The 25,210-nt window shown below is 34.5% G+C and overlaps 1 protein-coding gene across 3 annotated transcripts in view; it reads right to left on the reverse strand.

Annotated features, from left to right (window-relative positions):
- The window catches only part of EIF5B (eukaryotic translation initiation factor 5B), a 90,073-nt gene that overhangs the window by 28,383 nt on the left and 36,480 nt on the right, over positions 1–25,210 (reverse strand). For all 3 annotated transcript variants that reach the window (XM_049650180.1, XM_049650178.1, XM_049650179.1), the window contains 6 exons: positions 24,553–24,767; positions 23,833–23,983; positions 14,228–14,326; positions 13,456–13,545; positions 11,376–11,450; positions 6,242–6,528 (listed from right to left, as the gene is read on the reverse strand). In XM_049650180.1, coding sequence (XP_049506137.1) covers positions 6,242–6,528; positions 11,376–11,450; positions 13,456–13,545; positions 14,228–14,326; positions 23,833–23,983; positions 24,553–24,767 — 917 coding nt within the window. The remainder of the gene's footprint in view (positions 1–6,241; positions 6,529–11,375; positions 11,451–13,455; positions 13,546–14,227; positions 14,327–23,832; positions 23,984–24,552; positions 24,768–25,210) is intronic.

Below are 25,210 nucleotides of genomic sequence, written 5' to 3' on the forward strand. Positions count from 1 at the left end.
GATCCACTGGGAAATGGTGGAATCCTTACCAGCTCCAGGTGTTTAAGCACAACCACTGACAAGTCACTTGGCTGACCACTAGGATTAGCAATCAGGTACAAGCCCTAAGAAGCCAGGCTTAAGAAACATACCAAAAACAAACAAATACCTGAGAAGAAACATCATCAGCATCATACTACAGAAGCAATCCACAAGACTCAATGATCAAGTAAACAAAAATAGCTAAAACCACTACATTTGTAAGGAGCTAAAAGAATTCATATATTCTCTAAATATACAGATATATCTAAATCTATAGATATATCTAAATATATAGAATTGCTATATTCTCTAAAATGTCTACTTATAAACAAAAAATTACAAGACATACAAAGAAACAGCAAAATGTGACCTATAAAAGAAAAAGTGGTCTACAGAATGTCAGAAACCTTGGGGTGCCTGGGTGGCTCAGCTGGTTAAGCATCCAACTCTAGATTTCGGCTCAGGTCATGATCTCAGTCACGGTTTATGAGTATGAGCCCTGCATCAGGCTCTGTGCTGGCAGTGTGGAGCATGCTTGGGATTCTCTCTTCCTCTCTCTCTTTCTCTGTGCCCTTCCCCAGCTCATTCTCTCTCTCTCTCTCTCTCTCTCCAAGTAAGTAAATAAACTTAAAAAAAGGTGAGAAGCTCAGATATTAGACTTAGCAAAGACTTGAAAGCAGCTAATATAAATATGTTCAAAGGACTAAAGAGAACCATATTTAAAGAAATAAAGGAAAGTGTAATGATGACTAATCAACAGAAGACATCAACAAAGAGAAAACAAATCACTATAAGTTAAAAAATTCATTAACATATTAAAAAAAAAAATCACTAGAGGGGCTCAACAGTAGATGCAAACTGGCAGAAGAATCTAAAGTCATAGATTAAGAGAGGTTATATAATCTGAACAATAAAAAGAAAAGACAACTGGGAAAAGTGAAAAGACCTCAAGAGACCTGTGGGATACTCTCAAGTGCACCAATGTGCATATAATGGGAGTCCAGAAGGAAGGGAGAAAGAGAAATAGGCAGAAAAAATACCTGAAGAAATAATGGCAGAAAACTTTGCAAAAATGGATGAAAAACCTTCATCTACATATCTAAGACACTGAATAAACTCTAAGCAGAATAAATACAAATATATCCTCATCAACACACATTAAAGTTGTTAAAAATCAAGGTTAAAAAAAATATCTTCATATAGAAAAATCACTCATTGTGTACAAAGGCACCCAAGTAAGATTAATAGCTTAATTTTCATCAAAAAAAAAAAAAAAAAGGCCAGAAGGCAATGGGGTAACATATTCAAAGGGCTAAATAGAAAACCAAAAACTGGATCTCTGAGATGATCAAAAAGGTGGAAAACCTTTCACTAGATTGACAGGGGGCGGGGGGTGAGGATGGGAGGAAAGACACTGGTCACCAAAATCAGAATCAAAAGAGACACCACTAACTTTACCGAAACTGAGAAGACTGTAAAACGATACAATGAAGAACTTCATGCTCACAACCTAGATAAAACACAATAGCTATTAGAAAGACAAAAATTACTGAGCATGACTCAAGATGAAAAAGAAAATATGACAAAAAGATAACAAGAAATTGAATTAGAAATTTATAAATCTCCCCACAGAAAAAAGCTTTGTTAGTAAATTTTGCCTACCATTTAAAACAGAAAAAACAATGTTTCACAAACTCTTGCAGGAAAAAAAGAGGAAGACTTCCTGACCAATCCTAAGGAAGCTAATTTTAAATTGACACCAAAGCCAGACCAACATATGATAAGCAAAGCTACTGATCAACATCACTTATAAGTATAGACCACAAAAACCTCAGCAAAATATTGCCAAATCCAGTAACATATAAAGAGAATTACATACCAGGATCAAGTGGGATATATTCTAGTAATGCAAGTGTTAGCTTAACATTTGAAAGCTAATGTTAATACATCATATATTAATACAAAAAAAAAAAAAAAACCTCAATACATATCATACAAAAAGTACCCATATCCATTTATGATATAAACTCTCACAAATTAGGAAAAGAAAGGAAGTTCCTCAAACCTATAAAGGGCACTATTAACATCATAGTTAATGGTGAAAATCTGAATGCTTTCCCCACAAAGAATGTGTTAGCTTAACACATAACACACATATTATTAGAATAAAAAATATTTCAGTATAGCTACAGGATACAAGATCAATCTATAAGACTCAACTGTATTTCTTTATACTGAAAAATGAAAAAAAAATTTTTTCAATTGTGATCCCATTCAATAGTATCAAAAACAGTAAAATACCTAGTAATAAATTTAAAAGAATTACAAATCTCAAACTATGAAAACTATAAGACACTACTAGAAGAAACTGTAAAAGATCCAACTGAATGTATAATCATCAGCCTATTTCAATAATATTAAAATAGATAATTCTCCCTAAATTGACCTATAGATTCAACACAATCACCAGCTAAATCTAAGCAAGATTTTTGCAGAAATTGACAAACTGAACATAAAATTTATATGGAAAAGCAAGTGACCTATAATAGCCAAAATAATCTTGAAAAGGAATAACAATGGAAGATTTCCCTATCTTAAAACTTACTATAAAACTATAATAAAGAGAGTGTGGTACTAGCAGAAGAACAGATAATACAGGTGAATGAAACAGAAATGAAAGTCCACAAATAAACCTTCATATTTCTGACCTATTGATTTGTCAAAGATGCCAAAGCAATGGGAAAAGGATAGCTTTTTCAAACAATGATGCTAGTTAAATTAATAAAAAATGAACTTTGTCTATGACCCCACATCATGCATAAAAGGTATCTTAGATCAGAGGGGCGCCTGGGTGGCTCAGTCGGTTAAGCATGCAACTTCAGCTTAGGTCATGATCTCACGGTCCATGAGTTCGAGCCCCACATCGGGCTCTGTGCTGACAGCTCAGAGCCTGGAGCCTACTTTGGATGCTGTGTTTCCCTCTCTCTCTGACCCTCCCCCACTCACATTCTGTCTCTCAAAAATGAATAAATATTTAAAAAAATTTTTTTTTAATTTATCAGAGGTAGCGCTAAAGACAGAAGAAACTGAAGGTATAAATTTAGAAATAAACAGGACAAAATATTCATGACATTGGGTTAGACAAAGATTTCTATACTACAACACTAGAAGCATGCTCTTTAACAGCAAATTTTGATAAACTGACGTTAACAAAATTTAAAAAAACTAAAAGAACTCTTACAACTCAATAATAAAAAGACAAATAATTTGAATACATGTTTTACCAATGAAGATACAGGAAGGGCCAATAAGCAAACTGAGAAATGCTCAACATCAGAGAAATGCAAATTAAAACCACAATAAGATATATACTATTTCATATCCACTAGAATGGCTATAATTGAAAAGACAAAGGTTAACAAGTATTAGTGAGGATACAGAGAACCTTCAACTGGTTGGAATCTATAATTGTGCAGCCACTTTGGAAAAGAGTTTAACAATTTCTGAAAAAGTTAAACACAAATTTACCATATTATCCAGCAATTTCACTCTTAGGAGTACATACTCCCACCCTTCCCCCCCAAATGAAAACACATTTCCATACAAAGATTCATATGCAAATGCATGTATATAACAGTACTATTCATAATAGCCAAAAAGCAGAAACAACTCTGTCCTCTAGTGAATAGATAATAATAAAATATGGTATATTTATACAGCAAAATGCTATTTGGCAATAAAAATGAACAAAATTCTGATACAGCTACCACACAGATAACCAGGGTAAGTAAAATAAGCCAGACACAAAAAAACACATATTATATGACTGAATTTACATCTGTCCCTCCTTATCCAAGGGGTGGTGATACATTCCAAGACCCCCAGTGGGATGCCTGATACTGCAGATAGTACCAAACCCTATATATACTACATGTTTTTTCTATACATATCAATGATAAATTTGTAAACTAGGCACAGTAAAAGATTAATAATAACTAGTAATAAAATACGAGGATAACAATATACCGCAATAAAAGTTATGTACATATGGTCTCTCTCAAAGTATGTTATTGTACTGCACTCACCCTTCTTCTTATGATGATGTGAGATTATGAAATGCCTATGTAATGAGATGAAGTAAGGTGAATGACATAGTGTTAGGCAACTACTGACCCTCTGACAATACATCAGGAGGAGGATCATCTGCTTCCAGAATGCAACTGACCACACCATGGAAAACAAAACTGTAGATGAGGGGACAGGGAGGGTGGGCATAGGAACTGCTGTATATGTAGGACTAGGAATAGGGAATGACGCAAATTGGTGTCCTGGGGTGATAAAAATACTCTAATGTTGAGTTGTGACAATAGATGAACAACTCTAATTTACAAAATTGTACTGAATTGTACACTTAAAATGGATCAATTCTTTGATATGTAGATATCTCAACAAAGCTGCTTAAAAAAACTATTGTGCTAAGAGGTCCATAGCATATTATGTGAAGAAAAGAATATGTATCTACAAAATTTATTATCTAACTTCGTTTTTTTTAATGTTTATTATTTTGAGAGAGACAGTACAAGTTGGGGAGGGGTAGGAAGAGAGGGAGGGAGATGGGGAGAGAGAAAATCCTAAGCAGGCTCCACACCGTCAGCAGGCAGCCTGATGCGGGGCTCAGTCTCACAAACTGTGAGATCATGACCCAAGCTGAAATCAAGAGTCAGATGCTTAACTGATTAAGCTACCCAGGTGCCTCTTAGTTTTAATTAAACATTTTAAAAAACTTGAACATGTGCAGAACTATGAACAGGTCTGGGAAGTGAGATAATGGGGAAACTTTTACTTTCTGCTTTATACCCATTATTTTTAAATGATCACAGTACAAACTGTCTCTCACAAATGGGTATAGAGCAAGACAGTTGGCTTGAGTAGGTGCTATGGGAAGCTGCAGTTATAATGGGAAAGAGAAGGGAATGCCACTGGTATCTAGTGGGTGGGGGGCAGGGATGCTGTATAATGTCCTAAATGAAGAGGACTATCCTCCAAAACAGAATTATATTGCCTAAAACTGTCAATAGTGATAGGGTGAGAAATCGAACTTAAATCAACAGACCTTCTTAAGAAATTCTGAAAATGTATCCCTTTGTAGGCTTCACAGAGGAAAGAGGCAAACACTGACATACAGGTTATCAAAACAAAAAAATTAAAAAATTAGGATTATAAATAAAAAAATATATATTATTATTATTGTTGTTATTATTATAGAGACAGAGAGAATCTAAAACAGGCTCCATACTCAGAGCAGAGTCTGACACAGGACTCAATCCCACAACCCTGGGATCATGACCTGAGCCAAAATCAAAAGAGTTGGCCACTCAACTGACTGAGCCACCCAGGCACCCCTTTTAACAAAGAAAAGCTAAAATAATTTTTAGCTTTAAAACAGTTTAGCACCCTCAAGAAAACTAGTTTTTATTGTTATTATTTATACTAAGCTGACAGAATTGAAGAAAACTCTCAAGTCTACTGCATTACATAGGAAAAATATACTAAGCCTGGTAGGTATGTACACTTTACTAAATAGAAAGATGCCTCAGTAACCCACCAGATTTAAACAACTAAAGTGATCAGATGCCTCACAGCAACTACCTAAAATATACAAGGCAAACACTAGTTTAGTGTTTATGACTAGAAGGTATGTGCTCAGAGTAAACCAACACTCAAAGAGCACATAAAAATTTAGAGAAAACAAGAAATAACTGATGAAGCAGTATACCATTATGACTTAGGTCAGGGAGTAAGGTCCTTGGGTTAGATCAGTGTCAAAGACCTGTTGTCTAACCCAAAGTCATAAATATTTTGCTCTGCATTTTTTCTAAATTCATACCTTTAGTTTATTACATCTTTAGCTCTATCTCTGATCTAAGATTACTTTTAGGTATGATGTGGGGTCAGAGACTAAACTTTTTATTAATTTAACTAGCATCATTTGGTTGAGAAAGGTATCCTTTTCCCACTGAATTGCTTTGGTATCTTTGACAACAAATCAATAGGCCAGAAATATGAGGGTTTATTCTTGGACTTTCAGTTGTTTCATTCACCTGTATTATCTGTTCTCATACCAGTACCACATTGTCTTTAGTTCAGAGGATAGTTCTAATGATCCTAGAGGAGTGGGGAGGAAAGGAGTAAAGAGAAAGACAAACGGGAAAATAAATACCTCAATCCTCCGTTTGGCTTTGTCATAAGCCCTTTCTTCTTTAGTTCGATCATCATCAGAGTCGTATTCAGATTCTGAACTCATTTCTTTACTTGGTTTTTTATCTAACATTTTCCCCGCTTCTTTCTCATCGGACACCTTTTCATCTTCTTCATCACCTTCACTGCCTTCACTTTCTCCTTCCTCTTCCTCTTCCTCTTCACTTTCTTCCTCTTCACTCTCTTCTTCCTCCTCCTCCTCCTCTTCTTCAGGGTTTTCTTTTACTTCTATATGCACCGTGTTTTCTTCTTTTAGTAAAAAAGATTTTAAAATAAATGAAAGTTAAAAATGGAGATTTCTGTCAAGATTAAGGGGAAATACTAAGGGTGCACTAAGTAAGGCAGTAACATTATAAAACATCATTAATGCTAAATTGTTTTCATGCATCATAAAAGCAAAGCATTGGTCAACATGTTACAATGAAGATTGCCATTTAACAATAAAAACTTAATATATTACTAAGACAACCTAAAGACAGAAAAGGAACACAATAAGGGGAACAAAATGCTTACAATTTCTTTCCCTTGGAGTCATTTGCTGATTCTGCACTTGATCTTAGCACAAAGGAAGAGAAGCAATGGTCATTTGCTGATTCTAGAGAAGGTGAGCTTAAGCAGTGCTTAGGGGTCCAGGTATTGGGCCTATTAAGGACTCAGAGGGGTAAGGTTGACTACTCTTTATTGTGGAGTAAAATCCTGGAGAACTGCACCCTAGCAGTTAGAATGAATAGAAAATAAACAGGACCTCCCTGTTATTGGCCAATCACCTCCAGATTCTATCAATTCTAAATTTGGAATAAGATGATTCCATATTGCTAGTTCATTCAGACTCCTGGTGGATTGTACACATAAATTTTCTCTGGAGAAAGAAAACACCATCCTTGACCTCAAATTATTTTGCAGTTTTACAAGTATAATATCCAGCACAATATATGAAAATAATGAGTCACATGAAAAAACGAATCACAGGATGGAAGCCAGCATACAGAAACCCACAAAATGTCTATACACTGAGGTTATAAAACCAAAATTTAAAAATGACTATGTTTCTAACATCCAGGGAGCAAAAGATTAAAAACTTTAGAAAGTAAAGAACTATAAAAAATAGTTAAATGGAATATCTAAAACTAGAAAACACTGGAGACAAAACTAGGAACCCAAAAGATGGGTTTAACAGGACAGGAGAAACAGCTGAAGAGAAAATTAGTGAACCAGAAGACAGATAAGAAGAAACAACCTAGAAAGAACCATGGAAATTCAATTATGTGAAAAACACAGAAAAGACGACACATTGATATAACAGGAAGGTATATCATAGGCATAACTAGAATCCCTGAGAAGAAATAATGGTTCATAACATTGTAAAATGGATAAAAACATAAAACCATACATTGATAAAGCTCTATAGGCAGAATAAATAAAAGGAAACTGAACCTGGCCACATCATAATAAAACTGCTGAAAGCCAAAGACACATGAAAACTTTAGGCTGATATCTGACTTCTCAAAAGAAACCATGAAAGCGAACACAAGGGAATAGTATCTTTAAAATGTTAAAGAGAATTTCAACAAAGAGGTCCTCACCCAATAAGTATACCCTTCAAGAATTAAGATGAGATAATGGTATTTTTAGAAAAGCAAAAATGGAATGCCTCACTAACAGATTCATACTAAAGGAAATTCTAAAAGGTGTTCTTCAGGCCAGGAGAAATAATCTCAAATGGAAGGTCAGAGACACAAAAAGAAATGAAACACAACAAAAAGCTTACAATATGAATAAACTTAAGAAGCTATTATGGGATTTAAAACAGAGAATTAAAATAAATGAGAATAATGATATATAAATTGAGAAGTAGATAAATGTTCTTCATGTATTCTGTGGTATGCATTGTCCGTCTGGAAAGAGGGTAACATTAAACACTAATAGTTCAAATATCTTTGTTAAAAAGGATACTTTTATCCTGGAGTAACCACTAAAAGTAAGTGGAAGAGTATACAACTTCCAAGCTCATGGAAGGAGGAAAATATGGAATTAAAAACAAAACAAACAAAAAAACCCAATCCCAAAAACGGTTAGAAAGGAGAAAAAAAGAAACAGAATAAGGACTAAATAAGATAAAGATAATAAGTATACTTCATTAATTACATCAAGGGTTAAATGTAATGGGCTAAGTGGTCTAGGTAAAATATAAAGATTGACACTCTGGATTTAAAAATCTCAAATATGCGCTACTTAAGGAGACAGAAAAATAAAAACAGAAAAATATCATGTGACTCAAAGCTGGTATAGCCATATCATGTATACTTTAAGGCAAAAAGCATTACTAGAAATAAATAAAAAAATAAAATATAAATAAAACATAATAGAATAACAAATCAGTGCATCAATTCATCAAAAAATGAGTGTACTCACCTAATAATAAAGTACTAAAATATATTAAACAAAATTAACAGAACTCAAGGAGAAACAGACAATTTACAATTAGGGCAGGAGATTTTAACCCACCTCTCTCAGTAACAGAGAAAAAACGCACTCCAGAAAAAAAAGAATAAAAAACACTTGAGCAAAATGATAAACAAATCTGATTAAAAACAGTTTACCCTTGAACAATGTGGAGGTTAGAGATGTTTGTCGCCCTGCATAGTCAAAAATCCATGTATAACTTTTGACTCCTCAAAAACCTAACTACTAGTAATAGCCTACCACTAACCGTAAGCCTTAGTAATAACATAAATAGTTGATTAGCACATATTTTCTATGCTATGTGTATTACATACTATATTCCTATAATAAAATAAACCAGAGAAATAATAATGTTATGAATAAAATCTAAAGGGAAATATATTTATAGCACTGTATTTATAAAAAAAAAAAAAAAAAAAAAACTTTGCATGTGAGTGAACTCCTGGAGTTCAAATCCATGTTGTTCAAGGGTTAACTCTATAGAGAACAAGGCACACAGTACTGCAGAATATAAACTCCTTCCAATCACATATTAAACATTTACAATAATCAACCATGTATTAGGTTGTAAATTAATTCTCAACATATTTCAATTTTTTTAATGTTTATTTATTTTTGAGAGAGAGAAAGAGAGACAGTGTGCAAGGAGAGAAGGGGCAGAGAGAGAGGGAGACACAGAATCTGAAGGAGGCTCCAGGCTCTGAGCTGTCAGCACAGAGCCTGATACAGGGCTCAAACTCACGAATTGCCAGATCATGACCTGAGCCGAAGTCAGATGCTTAACCTACTGAGCCACCCAGGCACCCCTCTCAACATATTTCAAAAAGATACATTTATGTTCTGTGATCTCAATGAAGTAACAAGAAAATAATCAGAAAATCCCACTTTTGTAAATTAAAAACTACATTTCTATAAATCAGCTAAAATATATTAAAATGGAAATTACAAATATCATCAGAACTTGTGAAATAGGACTAAAGCTTAAAGAAAAATTTAGTTTTAAAAACATATATTAAGTGTTGGCCAGGATGTGGAAAAAAAGGAACCCTAGTGCACTGTTGGTGGGAATGCAAACTGGTGCAGCCACTGTGGAAAACAGTATGGAGATTCCTCAAAAAGTTAAAAATATAACTATCTTACGATCCAGTAATGACACTACCGGGCACTTACCCCCCAAAAATACAAAAACACTAATTCAAAGGTATACATGTACCCTTATGTTTATAACAGCATTACTTACAACAGCCAAAATATATAAGCAGCCAAAGTATGCACTGATAGATGAATGGATAAAGAAGATGTGGAATATATATATACAACAGAATATTATTCAGCCATAAGAAAGAATGACGTCTTGCCATTTTGCAACAACAACATGGATGGAGCTAGAGGGTCTAACACTAAGTGAAATACATCAGTCGGAGAAAGACAAATATCATGATTTTACTCATATGTGGAATTTAAGAAACAAAACAAATAAGCAAAGGGCATATGAAAGAGAGAAATAGAAAAACCAAGAAAAATACTCTTAACTACAGAGAGCAAACTGATGGTTACCAGAGGCTGGGGAGAGGGTAGGGGTGAATTCAATAGGTGATGGGGATTAAGGAGTGCACTTGTTATGATGAGCACCAGGTGATACACAGGATTGCTGAAACATTATCATACACCTGAAACTAATATAACACTGTATATTAACTGTAATTAAAATGAAAACTTCCAAAAAAAAAAAACCCCCACATATATTAAGGAAAAAAACTCTAAATAAACAAATATCCATTTTAAGAAGTTAGTGGGACGGCTGGGTGGCTCAGTCGGTTGAGCATCCAACTTCGGCTCGGGTCATGATCTCACGGTTGGTGGGTTCGAGCCCCGCGTTGGGCTCTGTGCTGACAGCTCGGAGCCTGAAGCCTGCTTCTGATTCTGTCTCCCTCTCTCTGCCCCTCCCCTGCTCATGCTCTGTCTCTCTCTGTCTCTCAAAAATAAATAAATGTATAAAAAAAAAAATTTAAGAAGTTAGGGGGAAAAATCAGGAAATTAAAACCAAAGAAAGTAGACTTTAATAATAAATGACAGAAAGTAATGACAAAGAAAAATTGTTTATTCACATTGATTAGGTACCATTTACTTGCATTATCTTTGTATTATGTTTTAAGTTAAAGGGGCTTTTGGTAGGCTACCTTTAATAACCTAATCCCATTTATAACATCATACTGAAATATATATACATATATGTATACATATTTTAAAGTTTATTTTTGAGAGGGAGAGTGTGCACACAGGGGAGGGGCACAGAGAGAGGCAGAGACAGGCACCCAATGTGGGGCTTGAACTCGTGAACCATGAGAACACGACCTGAGGTAAAATCAAGAGTTAGGACACAACCAAATGAGCCATCCAGGCGCCACTGAAAAAATGTATTTTAAATCCTAGGATCTTCTGAAAAACCATTTATTCATAAAATGAGGATCCACATAAGGATTTAGGAACCATGGTAATGGAGAAATCAAGACTGGTTTTTATTCTCAAAAATGTTCATATGGCTTTCATCATCAGAAGACTGACCATTCCTTTAAATATACACACCTCTAATTACCACGAGATTTATCAATGTGTACTTATAAGCTATTCACCTTTTTCTCTCTCCTCATCACTGGCCATAGCTTCCCAATCATCCAATCCAGCATCTTCAGTTTCTTCTTCCTCTTCTGTAAACAAAGATTTTTGTTAGAAATCATCTAGAAATAGGGAATTGCTTTTAGAAAAAAGTAGAAAATTATGCTGACATTAAAAATGTTTTCATTATGCAAAAACACATATACAATCTCATTATCTTTGAATTATTTTTTTCAATATAGCTAGCATGTTATAATTTACTATTACCAAATGCTGCACAATTACCCAGAATTTTGAATACATGAAATTACACTTAATCCAGATTTCATATTTGACATAATTAAAATATTAGAAACTCAGACATTTAAATGTTTTGTTAGATTTTGAAAAGGGTAGATGGTCGTACTCCTAGGTTCTTGAGCAAAAATGAAATTTCACAAAAGTCCCCTCACCTTATCTAGTCTTGCTTTCTGCATTTTCAGTTACCCACAGTCAACTGTGGTCTGGAAGCAGACAATCCTCCTTCTTAACATGGTCAGGAGGTCAACAGTAGTTTAACATTACATCACAGTGCCTACATCACTCATCTCACTTCATCTCATCATGTGAGTGCTTTGTCATATCACATCATCACAAGGAGAGTACAGTACAATATTTTAAAAGAGAAAGACTACATTCACATAACTTTTCATACAGTATATCATTCTGATTGTTCATGTTATTACTCATTACTGTTCTTTTCTTACGTGCCTAATTTATAAGTTAAACTCTATCACAGCTATGTATGTAAAGGAGAAAACATAGTATATACAGAATTCAGTACTATCTGCTGTTTCAGGCATCCACTGGGTGTCTTGGAGCATATCCCCTGCAGATAAGAGGGGACTTACTGCATCTCCATTTTGATGTTTCAAACTTCTACCTCATACCTAAGAATTTACTACTTATTTTATTGCTTTAACCTCTACAGATACATACAAATACTACTTAAATTATATAGCTGTAGGTACAAAGCTACACCTCTACTCCAGTTGAAAATAAGAATAGAATATCTGCTGACAATCCAAAAGTATCCAGAAAGGTATAATTTTGAATTCAAGATTTAATATTCTCAATATTAATGACTCTTTTTTATGAAATCCAATAAAGCAAAACTATTCTCAAATCATAGGACATGTGGTATTTGCTTCCCTGTAATAATTATTACTTGACAACAAGTTTGGTTGAGTCATCCTGAGGAAAAGGAAATGAGTCAGGTACACGTACCCAAAACATCCTTTTAAATTAACAATTCTTTCTACTGCTACAAATGTCACCTAAAATAATGGACTGCTATTAAGTGTATCAACCTGAATTCCTCTAATGTCATCATGTTAACCTGAGTTGTGCCAAGTAAATGATCCATTTTATACCAAGAACAGAAGGGGAGAAAGAAGGAAAGGAACCAGAAATGATATCTTTCACTAGTGTGGGTCAGTCTTGACATTCTCTTGCTTTTTATTCCCAATCCAAACTTTACAATATGGAGCTTCTCTTGATATTATTACCACACATTTAGTTAACCTCTGGCTCTATCAATACGTAGTCTAATGAATTAGAACAATGTTTATCTTAAACAAACAAAAAAAAAGCCAAAGATTTTTCTCCAACCTCAAAACACACACACACACACAATGAATAAACAATCCTCTTATTGATTTAGTAAATAGAAGTTGACCTCCAAGGAGGTTTAAAAATGCCAATTTTTATGACTCTTAAATAGTTCTCATTAAAATGCTACCAATTTGTTTCCAAAGGATTAAATAAAGAACTTCAGGTCTTCTTGGCACCACCTAAGATTTCTGACCCATAAATGAAAACATCAGAAAAAATCTAAAAACTTCTATCCTCTCTACATTTTACTGATACTATTAAAAAGAAACTGATTCAAATCTCCTACACTTTTTCAAAATGGAAATGGAAAGGAATGATTTAGAGAAAAGAAGTATGAAAAAGACCATCCTGACAGATATTTGGTTTCCCCACACTAATAATGACTAGACAACTTCTGACACACCAATGCTATTTAATAGGAAGCAATTAGTCAGTGCTACTGGCCTGGTTCAACAGGAGGTGGCGTCTCTTCCTTTTCTGGTACTCCTTGTTCTACCACTTCTACAGCAGCATTTAATTCTATTGGTTCAGACACTGAAAACAAGGCAGAAACCAAGTTAACAATACTTTTTCAGTGCATAATTTCTGTTAGGATACTGTTAAGTACTGAATAAAAACCAACAGTACAAACTTGAATTCTTCAGCACGTTTAGAAAATGTTTAAATATCAGTCATATATTTTACAGGAAACAGAGTTTCTTTCTATTCAAGGAATAGAATGGAAAATTACAAAAAGGTTGAGAAGGAAACAAAGAAAAAATAAGAATAATTAAGAATAGTTTTTGGGTACAATCTAGGTTTTTCGAACAAAAGCACTTTTCCATTAACCTGTCATTTAAATCAGCTGAGAATGATTAACAATAATAGGAAATAAGGTATAGTAAGTTTCAATATGTAATTCTGATTTCCAGTTTCTTTAAAAGACATTGTTTTGAATGCTGTAGGAGAAAGTCAAACAAAATTTAAAAAATTTTTTTTAACGTTTATTCAGTTTTTGGTAGAGAGAGACAGAGCGTGAGTGGGGGAAGGGCAGAGAGAGAGGGAGACATAGAATCCAAAGCAGGCTCTAGGTTCTGAACTGACAGCACAGAGCCCGACGCGGAGCTTGAACTTACCGTGAGATCATGACCTGAGCCGAAGTCGGACGCTTAACCGACTTGAGCCACCCAGGCGCCCCCCAAATATTTTTAAGTCATAGGTCACTTTGTATACAAACCTTCTTTATTTTCTAGCTGCTGTAGTGTTTTTTTCTTCTTTTTATCTTCATAAATTGGCCTTTTCTTTGGCAAAGAGTCTTTTGATGGCACTTCAACACCTAAGTGATAAGAATGAAAAACTTTAGATTTATGCTATTTGCATATCATTTAAGAAATGCTACTTGAAAAGGTAACATTTTATTCACCCCAGAGATACATACCCTGAAATATAAAAGAACATTCATGGAAAAATCTTTTTTATATAAGATATTGTAAAATATACATACACTAAAATTCTACTTTCTTGGTGTCCAGTTCTGTGACTTTTGACAGATGAGCAGAGTTATTAAACACAAGATGAAGAACAATTCCATCACCCTAGGCTGTTCGGTGTAGTCAAACCCTACTTACATCCTTGCAACCACCTATCTGTTCTCTTTCCCAAAAGATTTTTTTCCAAAATATCACAGAAATTAAACCTTATAGTCTGGGCTGTTGTCATCATAATGGATTTTAGAGTCATCCTCATGTGTACTAATACATTTCTTTTTATTGCTGAGTAGCATTCTATTGTTAAGTATATACTACAGTTCCATTATCTTTTAGACAACTGATGGACATTTGAGTTGTTTCCAGTTTTGGACAATTACGAATAAAGCTGGTACAAACATTTGTATGCAGGTTTCTATGTGAACATTTCTTTGTGGTAAATATTTTGAAGTGGGAATGATGGGACATTATGTAAATAGGTATTTAATTTTGTAAGAAACTGCCAACTGTTTTCCAAATTGGCTTTACCATTTTGCATTCCAACCAGTAAAGTAGGTGAGTTCCAACTGTTCTGTATACTTGCCAGAAAAAGATGTTTTAAATGTAAGTATTTCAATAAATATGTAGTGAAACCTCATGGTGGTCTTAATTTGAATTTCCATAATGACTAATGTTAAACATTCTTTTCATTGCTTATAGTTTACGTTTCTGTTCAAATCTTTTGCCCATTTTTAAATAGGGTTGTTGCTTTTCTTATTGTTGAATACAGAGTTATCTTCTCATATTCTGCATATTAATCCTTTGTCAGATACGTGATTTTGAGGTACTGTCTTTGAACTGTCTCAATGGTGTCTTTTGCTGAACAAGTTTTTAACTGGACTTCCTCAAATTTGTTCCTTTTATGAATTATGCTTTTGAAGTTAAACTAATCACTAACACAAGGTCACAAAGACTTTCTACTATGTTTTCCCCTAAAGTTTTATAGTTGTACATTTTATATTTAGATTTATGATCTTTTTTGTGTTAATTTTTATTTAATGAGATTTAGGATGACGCTTTTGGGTTTTTGTTTTTGCATACAGATTCCCAATTGTATCAGTTGTTGCAAATACTGTATTTTACTTAATAAACTGCCTTTTACCTATGACAGAAAAAAACAAACTGACCATATACAGACTATTATATTGATCTATTTGTCTTTATTGCTGCTTTTGCCATTATCACACTGTACTGATGACTGCAGCTTTACAGTAAGTCTTGAAATCAGGTACAATATTCTGAGTTCTTCAAGTATATTCTTTTCAAAATTATTTTGGCCATTCTAACTCCTTCATCTCTTCATACACACTTTAGAAATAGCTTATAGATACTCATAAAATATCCTACTGCTGACTGGGATTGCACTGAATCTACAGATCATTTCGGAGAACTGATTATCTTAACAATATCAAGTTTTCCTATCCATGAATACAACATTTCTCCATTTACAAAGTTCTCTGATTATTTTCATCAGTGTTTTTTTTTTTTAATAGTTTTCAGCATATAGGTCCCACAAATATTAGAATTATAACTGTTTCAATTTATTTTTGGGGTGGGGTGCTACTGTAAATAATACGGTTTTGATTTTCAGCTGTTAATGGCTAGCATACAGATATACAATTGGTATTTGCATGCTGGCCCTATCTATAACTTTGTTAATCTCACTTATTGGTTGTAGGGTTTCATGTTTTTTCAGTGGTATTTCACAGTAGTTTCTATGTAAACAATTGTCATCTGTAAATAGAGTTTTACTTCTTCCTTTCAATCTGTATGTCTTTTACTTTTTTTTTCTTTCTTTCCCCTAATTACAACTCTAGGATGTTCCAGTACAATGTGGAATGATTGTGGTGAGAATGGACATCCTTGCCTTAATTACAATATTAGGGTTTAGCAGCCATAATTCATCATTAAGTGCAACAATTGTGTATTTTTTTTTGTAGACCTCTTTTAGCAAAATAAGGAACTTTTCTACTTTGTGAATTTCTATCATATATGCTTACTGAATTTTGTCAAATGATTTTTCTGCATCCATGTAGTTTTGCTTCTTTAAACACATTTACTGATTTTCAAAATGGAACCAGCCTTCACTCCCAGGATAAAATCCACTTCATCATGATAGATTTTAAGTTTTGATAGTTTGTGTCTTTTAAGGAATGGCCCTATTTTATCTTAAGCTTTTCAATCTATTAGCACAGAGCTGTTCATTATATTGCTTTATCATTTTAACACCTGGAAATCTGTAATGATGATATATCCCTCCCCACTCTTTCCTCATGGTATCAGTAATTTGTGTCTTGTCTCTTTTTTCTTCTTAGCCAATCTAGAAGTTTATCATTTTTATTGATCTTTTCAAAGTACTAACTTTTGGTTTCAATGATTCTCTATTAAGTCTTGTTTTATACTACATTGCTTTCTGCATTTTTCTTTCTGCCTTTTTTCCTTTTTTAGTTTAAATGGGAAGCTTAGACTATTGATTTGAGACCTTCTTTTTCTAAAACAAGCATTTTAATACTACAAATTCCCCTCTAAGAACTGCTTTAGCTGCACCCCACAAATTTTAATATGCTGTGTTTTCCTTCTTTTTTTTTTTCTTCTAATTCAAGATATTTTCTAATTTTCAGTAAGAGTTTCTCCTGGACTCAGGGGTTAATAAGAAGTGTGGTTTAATTTCTAAATATTTACTGATTTTGTGGATATATTTCTATTATTCATTTCTAGTTTAATTCTGTTTTGGTCCCCCAGAAAACACTGTAAGATTTCAAATCTTTTAAATGTTTTAGCATTTATTTTATGGCTCCCCAAAAATGGTCTATTTTGGTGAATGTTTGTGAACCTGTAGTTAGGTACACATAAGATTGTTATAAAGTTATGAGGCATTCACTTTTTATCATATGCAATGTAGGTCTTTATTTTGGTAATTTTACTTGTTCTGAAGTACTTCAGATTAATATAACAACTTCAGCTTTCTTTTGGTATCTGTTTTTACCATTTTATCTATATCAGTACACTTAAAGTGGATTTACTGCAGACAGCACATAGCTAGCTGGCTCTTGGTTTCTGACAGTCTCTTTTAATTGATATCTTTAGACTATTCATATTTTAATTATTAATATAGTTGGTTTTAAGTCTATCATTTTATTATTTGATTTGTTACCTCTGTTTTCCATTTCCCTTTTCACCTTCTCCTGCTTTCTTGTGGATTATTTGAATATACTTTAGATTTCCTTTTTAATTTACCTACTAACTATTAGTTTTAATCTTATTTAATGGCTGCTACAGAAATTAGAACATTTATAACAGACTTTCCACAGTATACTTAGAATCAGTATTTTACCTGGTACATACATGAGCCATAGAGGTAAATCTGGGTCTTGGGCACTGGTTTATATCATGGATTAGTTCTTAAAGTTTTGACTATCCTTCTTTGGGTCTCTCCTAAACACACAGAACTATATAGTAAGCCTAGGATTTATGTCCATTCATCAACAGAATTATAGGATTCTTCTGTCACTTCTCCCCCCACCTGCAATTTCCCCTACACTCTCTGGCTCCCAGGAGCCCCTCTCGTCCCTCTGGCCAAAAATATGAGGTACTCTCAGAACTTTACCCTTTATGTTTTGAAGTTCCATTTAAGTGGAGCTGCTATTTGGCCTCAAAAGTTAAAAAAAAAAAGGGGGGGGGGGAGTCCCTTCAAACTCTTCAGATATGAGAGACCCCTTTCCCTGACTCCTCTCTTCAAAAAGAAGTAACCATGTGTGCACCACTCTGTTTTAAAAATAATGATCATTCGGAACGCCTGGGTGGCTCAGTTGGTTAAGCATCCGACTTCAGCTCAGGTCATGATCTCACAGGTTTGTGAGTTCGAGCCCCACATTGGGCTCTGTGCTGATAGCTCAGAGCCTAGAGCCTGCTTCAGATTCTGTGTCTCCCTCTCTCTCTCTGCCCCTCCTCCACTTGTGTTCTCGTTCTCTCTCTCTCTCAAAATAAATAAATATTAAAAAAATTCTCACTAAAAAAAAAAATAATGATCATTCAACAATGTATGCAATTCAAAGTGAACAAAGAAATTTAAGAATTTTACAGCGGTGCGTGGATGGCCCAGTGGGTTAAGCGTCCAACTCTTGATTTGGGCTCAGGTCATCTCATGGCTTGTGGGATCAAGCCCTGTGCAGGGCTCTGCGTTGACAATGCAGAGCCTGCTTGGGAGTCTCTCTCCCTGCCTCTCCCCCGACTTGTGCTCCCTAGCTCACTCTCTCTCAAAATAAATAAGCTTTAAAAATTTTGTAAAAATAAATAAAGAATTTCACAGCTGAAAGGACAGAAATTCTACAACTCCTTTTCCCACATCTCCCACAAGGTCCACAAAAACCTTCACTAGCTCTACTTACTCCATAAATTTTGGACTATGAACTGAAACAGACAATAAAAATTAGAAAAGCCAAAATGAAGCCACAGTTGAAAAAAAGGTAAATTCTACCTTTAACCTATCCTTTTCACTTCAGAATAAATGCCTCTAACAATCTGACAGAAACAAGAGAAATTAAAAGTAGATCCTAATTTTTTTTTTTTAACGTTTATTTATTTTTGAGACAGAGAGAGACAGAGCATGAATAGGGGAGGGTCAGAGAGAGGGAGACACAGAATCTGAAACAGGCTCCAGGCTCTGAGCTGTCAGCACAGAGCCCGACGCGGGGCTCGAACTCACGGACCGCAAAGTCATGACCCGAGCCGAAGTCAGCCGCCCAACCGACTGAACCACCCAGGCGCCCCAGAGTAGGTCCTAATTTAACACCTATTCTTCCAAATACTTCAGTAGTAATGAAAAATATGCTACTATTTATATGCCTTTTCATCATCAATATAATTAATCAGCCTTGTTTGGTTTGAATTCCCCAATTTAAGCACTAAAGTAACAAGACATGGCAAATAAATAGCATCAGGTAACCTCCAGCACATTTCAGAGTAATATGGTCACTGATCTCTATTTAAACATTTAACATAAACATATTTAAAAATCTGTATTTTGGTCTTTGAAAGATACAGTGAAATCATGACACTCACAAAATGTTTTCTTTGTAATGAACTCACAAATAAGATGAAAATTAAGAGCATAGTAAACAGAATAATGCCTCCCCCTGCCCCAAAACATCCAGGTCTTAATTCCCAGGACATGTGAATATGTTACCTAACATGGCAAAAAAGACACCGCAGATGTGAATAAGCCTAAGGACTTGAGATGAGAGACATTATCCTGGATTATCCAAGTGAACCCAACCTAATCAACTGCATGAGATCCTTTAAAAATGAAGAACCTTTCTCTGAGGTACAGGCTGAAGTCAGAGGATGATGTACCCATGGAAAAATAGTCAGCATTATGCAATACTGATGGCTCTGAAGATGAAAGAAGGGCATCATGAACCAAGTAATATGAATGCCTCTAGAAGAAAACAAGGGAATCAGTTCTACCCTAGAAACTCCAGAAAGGAATACAGGCCTGCCAACACCTTAAACCAGTGAGACCCACATCAGACATCTGATTTAGAGAATTTCAAAGTAATAAATTTTGTATCTTTTTAAGCTACTAAATTTGTTACAATACAAATAAAAAAACTAATACTAAGTATAACAGAAGTTTCATTACCATTACAAAACAAAGTCATTAAGTTTACTTTTTTTCAACTATGGCCAGCTTCACAGCTGGTCAAAAGCTGGTCAAAAGTAAGATTCAATGAGAAAGTGACTTATCCAAAATGAAAAGGTTAGTGTCAGATCACAAATCTGTTTTTATTTGAATTCATGGTTCTTACTATCCAGTTTTGAACACTTCATATTTTCTCTTAAATAGAGCAAACAAATTTTGTCAAATTAAGACATGGCAGTACAAACCAATGTCAAATCTGATCTGCAAGTAACATTACTGAATCTGAGGAGAATACATCTTCATCAGCCAACAGTTACTAGTAAATCCCAGACATGGAATGGTTCTCTATTACAATCCTTCCTCTCCATTCCTATAACAAACTCCTAAGAGAGGTTACATTCCATTTGCTGGATTACTGACACAGTCTCACATAGGGCAGAAATTTTATAAAACAATAAAAACTATTTACTGTGGGGTCTTGAATGAAGTCATTAACAGAAGGAAATCACTTAAAATGTTCTTAACTTTAAAGTACTGAATGAATGCATGTATGTAAGTAATGAGATTGGCCAGAATTATAAAATCAGAGCTATCATTTGGTAAGACAAACTAAAATAAAAGGATAAAGCCAGCTGACAATGTGGAGATAATCCAGTTGACCAGAGATATCCCTGCCCAGCAGCCTACCCCTAGTAAGTAAAAGCAGGGACCTGGGAGGGGAAACTGTAAGTTAGATGAACTGAAGGGTGGTCACAACAACACTGCAGACTTAATCAACAGACTATTCTTCGAGTTAGGGAATGTTTAATAAACTGTTATATTTGTAGTCAACATCAACATGTGTGTTCAGATATTCCATTCACCTTGCAAACTGAGATTATTACAATCAAATTCACACAGAAACTCTTTGCCTGAAGTGAATTAATTTCAAATTATTTGTAAAGTACTTGCTATATGGTTAGTAGTTAATAGGCTAAAGGCTATAGAACTGACTGAAAATGCTATCTGCTACACAATTCAGAGTAATTACCAGAAAACACTGGCAGATACCTACACTCTCAAACACATTTTGGGCTCAATAAATAAGTTTTATATTATTCTAGGTAATGAATGTGGTACCTGATCTTTACCCAATAAGGTAGCTTTGAAAGATACGGTGAAACAAAACACTGTAGCTTCTTTTGTGATGACTCAATGAGCATACTGTGGAGGCCTTTAATATCAAGCTAAGGAGCTTGGACTTTTTATCAATACATAGGGAATCAGTAAGAGGACAGATATTGAGCAACATTATGAAAAATAAGAGCCCAAGGGGAGAGATGCCACTCGAGAGACCATCTCTTCCAAACCCATCCTAATGATCATCATCTTAAATGACAGGGGGGGTTCTTGGCTAGTTCTTGATCTTAGGGTCATGAGTTCAAACCCCACATTGGGGGAAGTGTCTACTTAATTATAATTTTCATCTAATCTCATAAGTACAAGTCAAACTACTCCATAAAACATTTCTAAGAATGGAAAATTATTCCCTGCTTGGTCCCATCCCAATTTCTTCATGAGTGCTTTTAGACATCCAAATAGTCACCAGTCAAATCTCGTATCTGGGTGCTAGTTGTACTCATATTTGTTCTCTAATTTCATCTTTAAAAAACTACATCCCCAATTAAGAATAAACTTTTTGATCCAAGTACTGTGTTTCTCTACATTTACTGCTGCCAGCTGAACATATAATGCATAATAAAGAGATGGTCACACAGATCAGTTTAAATCTCAGCTCCATGACATTGGGCAAACAGTTTAAACTTGGAGTTTGGGAATGAATGATGGGAATGAAAATACCTATTAGATTCTTATAAGGAAAGAGACAATGTCAAAGGTTTATGACAGTATCAGTTACTTAATAAATATGCAATAAATGGTACCTATTACTGTAATTATAGCAAAAGCACCAAAATTACTGTCATATAAAAATCTGTGAAATGTAAGAACAAGAAATTAAGAGAGGTCTTCTTCTCAATATTCTTCTCAATGGAGCAGAGAAACTATTTTAAATCATCTTATCTGTCAGAAACATAATTACACGTCCAGATTATGGTCTCTAAACTAAAAGAACTAGGGCTCCTTGTATAAACAGGTGATTTCAGGTCTAGGGCAGAAAATGTGTAAGATGTACCACAGATACCTTGTTGTGTTAGAAAGTGAGGTAGAGGTCAAAGAATACTGTGGTTGTGTGGAAAAAATCAGAGGGACCAACCTAAATGAGGTCCCGCTGGCCAAAGATGGGACAATTTTGAGTATTAAAAAATATAAATGATTTCATGAGATAAAAACATGTAAATTACATAAAACCCCATTAAAATAATACAGATCCAAAAAACAAAATTACACTCACTGATCACCTTTGGAAGTTGCTAAGACATCAATTTATTATCCTGAGGATTAATGAAGGAAAATAATTAAGCATTTATCCTGGCTTTCCTGCATGAACTGTATTTCAGGGAAAGTTTTTCTTTAAACAAAGATTATAGCTAATAAATGCAAAAGGAATGACAGTATATCACAACTCTGCAATTCCTAATGAGCTCCTTGATACAGGCAATGATCACTAATTGGATATTAAATTATTAGGTGAAAAATCAGTGGATTACTTGTATAATGGACAAAGCTGCCAATACCTAACCCAATAATCAATCTTGGTATCACCAAAAGTGAGACAACCAGATCACATGCCTCCGGACATGAGGCAACAGGAAGTACATAGTACCACTTGGAAAAGCCAAGCTGCTAGATATAGGAAATTTTAACAGATAGAGAAGTTTATTAGCCAAGACTAGGAGAATGCAATTAGACAAATTCAGAATATGAGAAATTCCAAATAACCCAGTATCTACAACTAATAAATGGTATACCAAAACCAAGAATGGGTAATAGTATCAGTGAGAGACAGACATATCAACCAAAGGCAACGTGTGGATCTAATCTGGATCCTGATTTAAACAAACAAATTATAAAAAACATTGTGGATATAAGGGAAAAAACTATACATAGACAACCAGATGCTATCAAGAAATTAATTTTGTTATATGTAATACAAAATCTACTTAATGTAAAAAAAAAGTCCTCATTTGTTAGTAAAATAGGAGTAAAATAATAAAGTAAAAAGGAGTAAAATAATATCGTGTTTAAAATTCACTTTAAAATACTTGAGGAAAAAAAGTCAGTGGAGAGAGAGAAAACAAGAACGGTTAAATACTGACAATTGTTGAAACTGAGTAACAGATACTTGGTGATTGATTTTACTGTATTCTCTATCTTTGTTTATTGTGGGGGAAACAAAAACTTATTTACAGACATACTATCATTTACACACAAATTTTCATCATCATATAGAAGTCACCTCCCTAAATAATGTAATTATCTTACCTATTCTTTACACTTTTCTTTAAGTAAGCTCTATACCCAACCTGGGGCTTGAATGCATGCCCTGAAACCAAGAGATGCATGGTCTACCAACGGAGCCAACCAGGTGTCCCTATTCTTTACATTTTTATTTGACTTTTTCCACAGCATTTTCATAGAAATTCTCTGACTTCTACTCTCCTTTTGACCATTACAGACCTATAACTGCATGACAGAAGCTTCTAGACTATTCAGTTAGTTAAAAATACTACTTACCCTGAGCTTGTAGAAGTTTAAGAGTAGCTTCAGCTCTGGCTCTGGCTTCTCTCTGGGATTTAGTTAAAAGTTTCCCTTCTTTTTTCAAGCGTTCTTTTCGTTCTTTTTCTTTTTGCTTTTTCCTTTCTCTCTTTTCTTGTTCTAGTCTTTCCTGCATAGGAGTACATATCAGACAAAAATTGTATTGACATAATTATGAAATTTAAATGTCAAGAACACAAATTCAAACAAAGCTCTTGAAATACATGCGAAGTATTACGTTATGAATACCCAAATGAAAATAAATATTATTTTTTAGATGTTTACTTAATTATGTTTGAGACAACACGAGCAAAGGAGGTGCAGAGAGAGAGGAAGAGAGAGAATCCCAATGCAGGGCTCGAACCCACCAACTGTAAGATCGTGACCTGGGCTGAAATCAAGAGTTGGATGCTTAACTGACTGAAATACCCAGATGCCACAAATGAAAATACTTCAACAGTGTACATAATAACTATTAATTAACATCATATGAGAGTAGATCAAGTATTGGAGTGGATATATAACCAACCTCTGCACCTGAGTGAATAAAGGTAGAGTTTTCTATATTGCTTCATCTTATTGTTTACATCTGAATAATAATGTAATTGAATTACCATACAACTATGACATTTTTAGAATAAGAAGATTAAAGATATCTTACAGAGCAGAGACTTTAAACACAACTTCATGAAAACATACCTCTTCTTTACGTTTAGCTTCTAACTCTTCAAGCCGTTTTATGCGTTCCTCCTCTTCTCTCTTTTGTCGTTCTTCTTCTTCTTTAAGCTTAGCCAGAGCTTCTTGCATAGCTTTAACTGTGGCTTTGCTAGGTCCTTTTTTCTTCTCCTTCTCTTTCTCTTCCTTTTCTTTCTTTTTCTTCTTATCTTTTTTCTTTTTGTCTCCTTCATTGTCATCTACCAAAAAAGAACAGAGGCAAAGTGTTTTTTAAAAAGTGGTTTCCTGGGGCGCCTGGGTGGCTCAGTCGGTTAAGCGGCTGACTTCGGCTCAGGTCATGATCTCGCGGTCCGTGGGTTTGAGCCCCGCGTCGGGCTCTGTGCTGACAGCTCAGAGCCTGGAGCCCGTTTCAGATTCTGTGTCTCCCTCTCTCTGACCCTCCCCCATTCATGCTCTGTCTCTCTCTGTCTCAAAAATATAAACATTAAAAAAAAAAAAATTAAAAAAAAATAAAAAGTGGTTTCCTAACACAGTGATAAGCAGCCCCCAGAATTCAAAGACCATATTGGGCTGAGGTTGATGCCAGCAGCAGGGTAAGGTTTCTCGAGAGGTACAGAACAGCTCCAAAAAACGGAGTTGGCTTCAATGCTAGCATTGCTCTAAATTGTCCTGGGATACCCAA

The sequence above is a fragment of the Panthera uncia genome (assembly GCF_023721935.1).
Source record: "Panthera uncia isolate 11264 chromosome A3 unlocalized genomic scaffold, Puncia_PCG_1.0 HiC_scaffold_11, whole genome shotgun sequence".
In the NCBI taxonomy this organism is placed as follows: domain Eukaryota; kingdom Metazoa; phylum Chordata; class Mammalia; order Carnivora; family Felidae; genus Panthera; species Panthera uncia.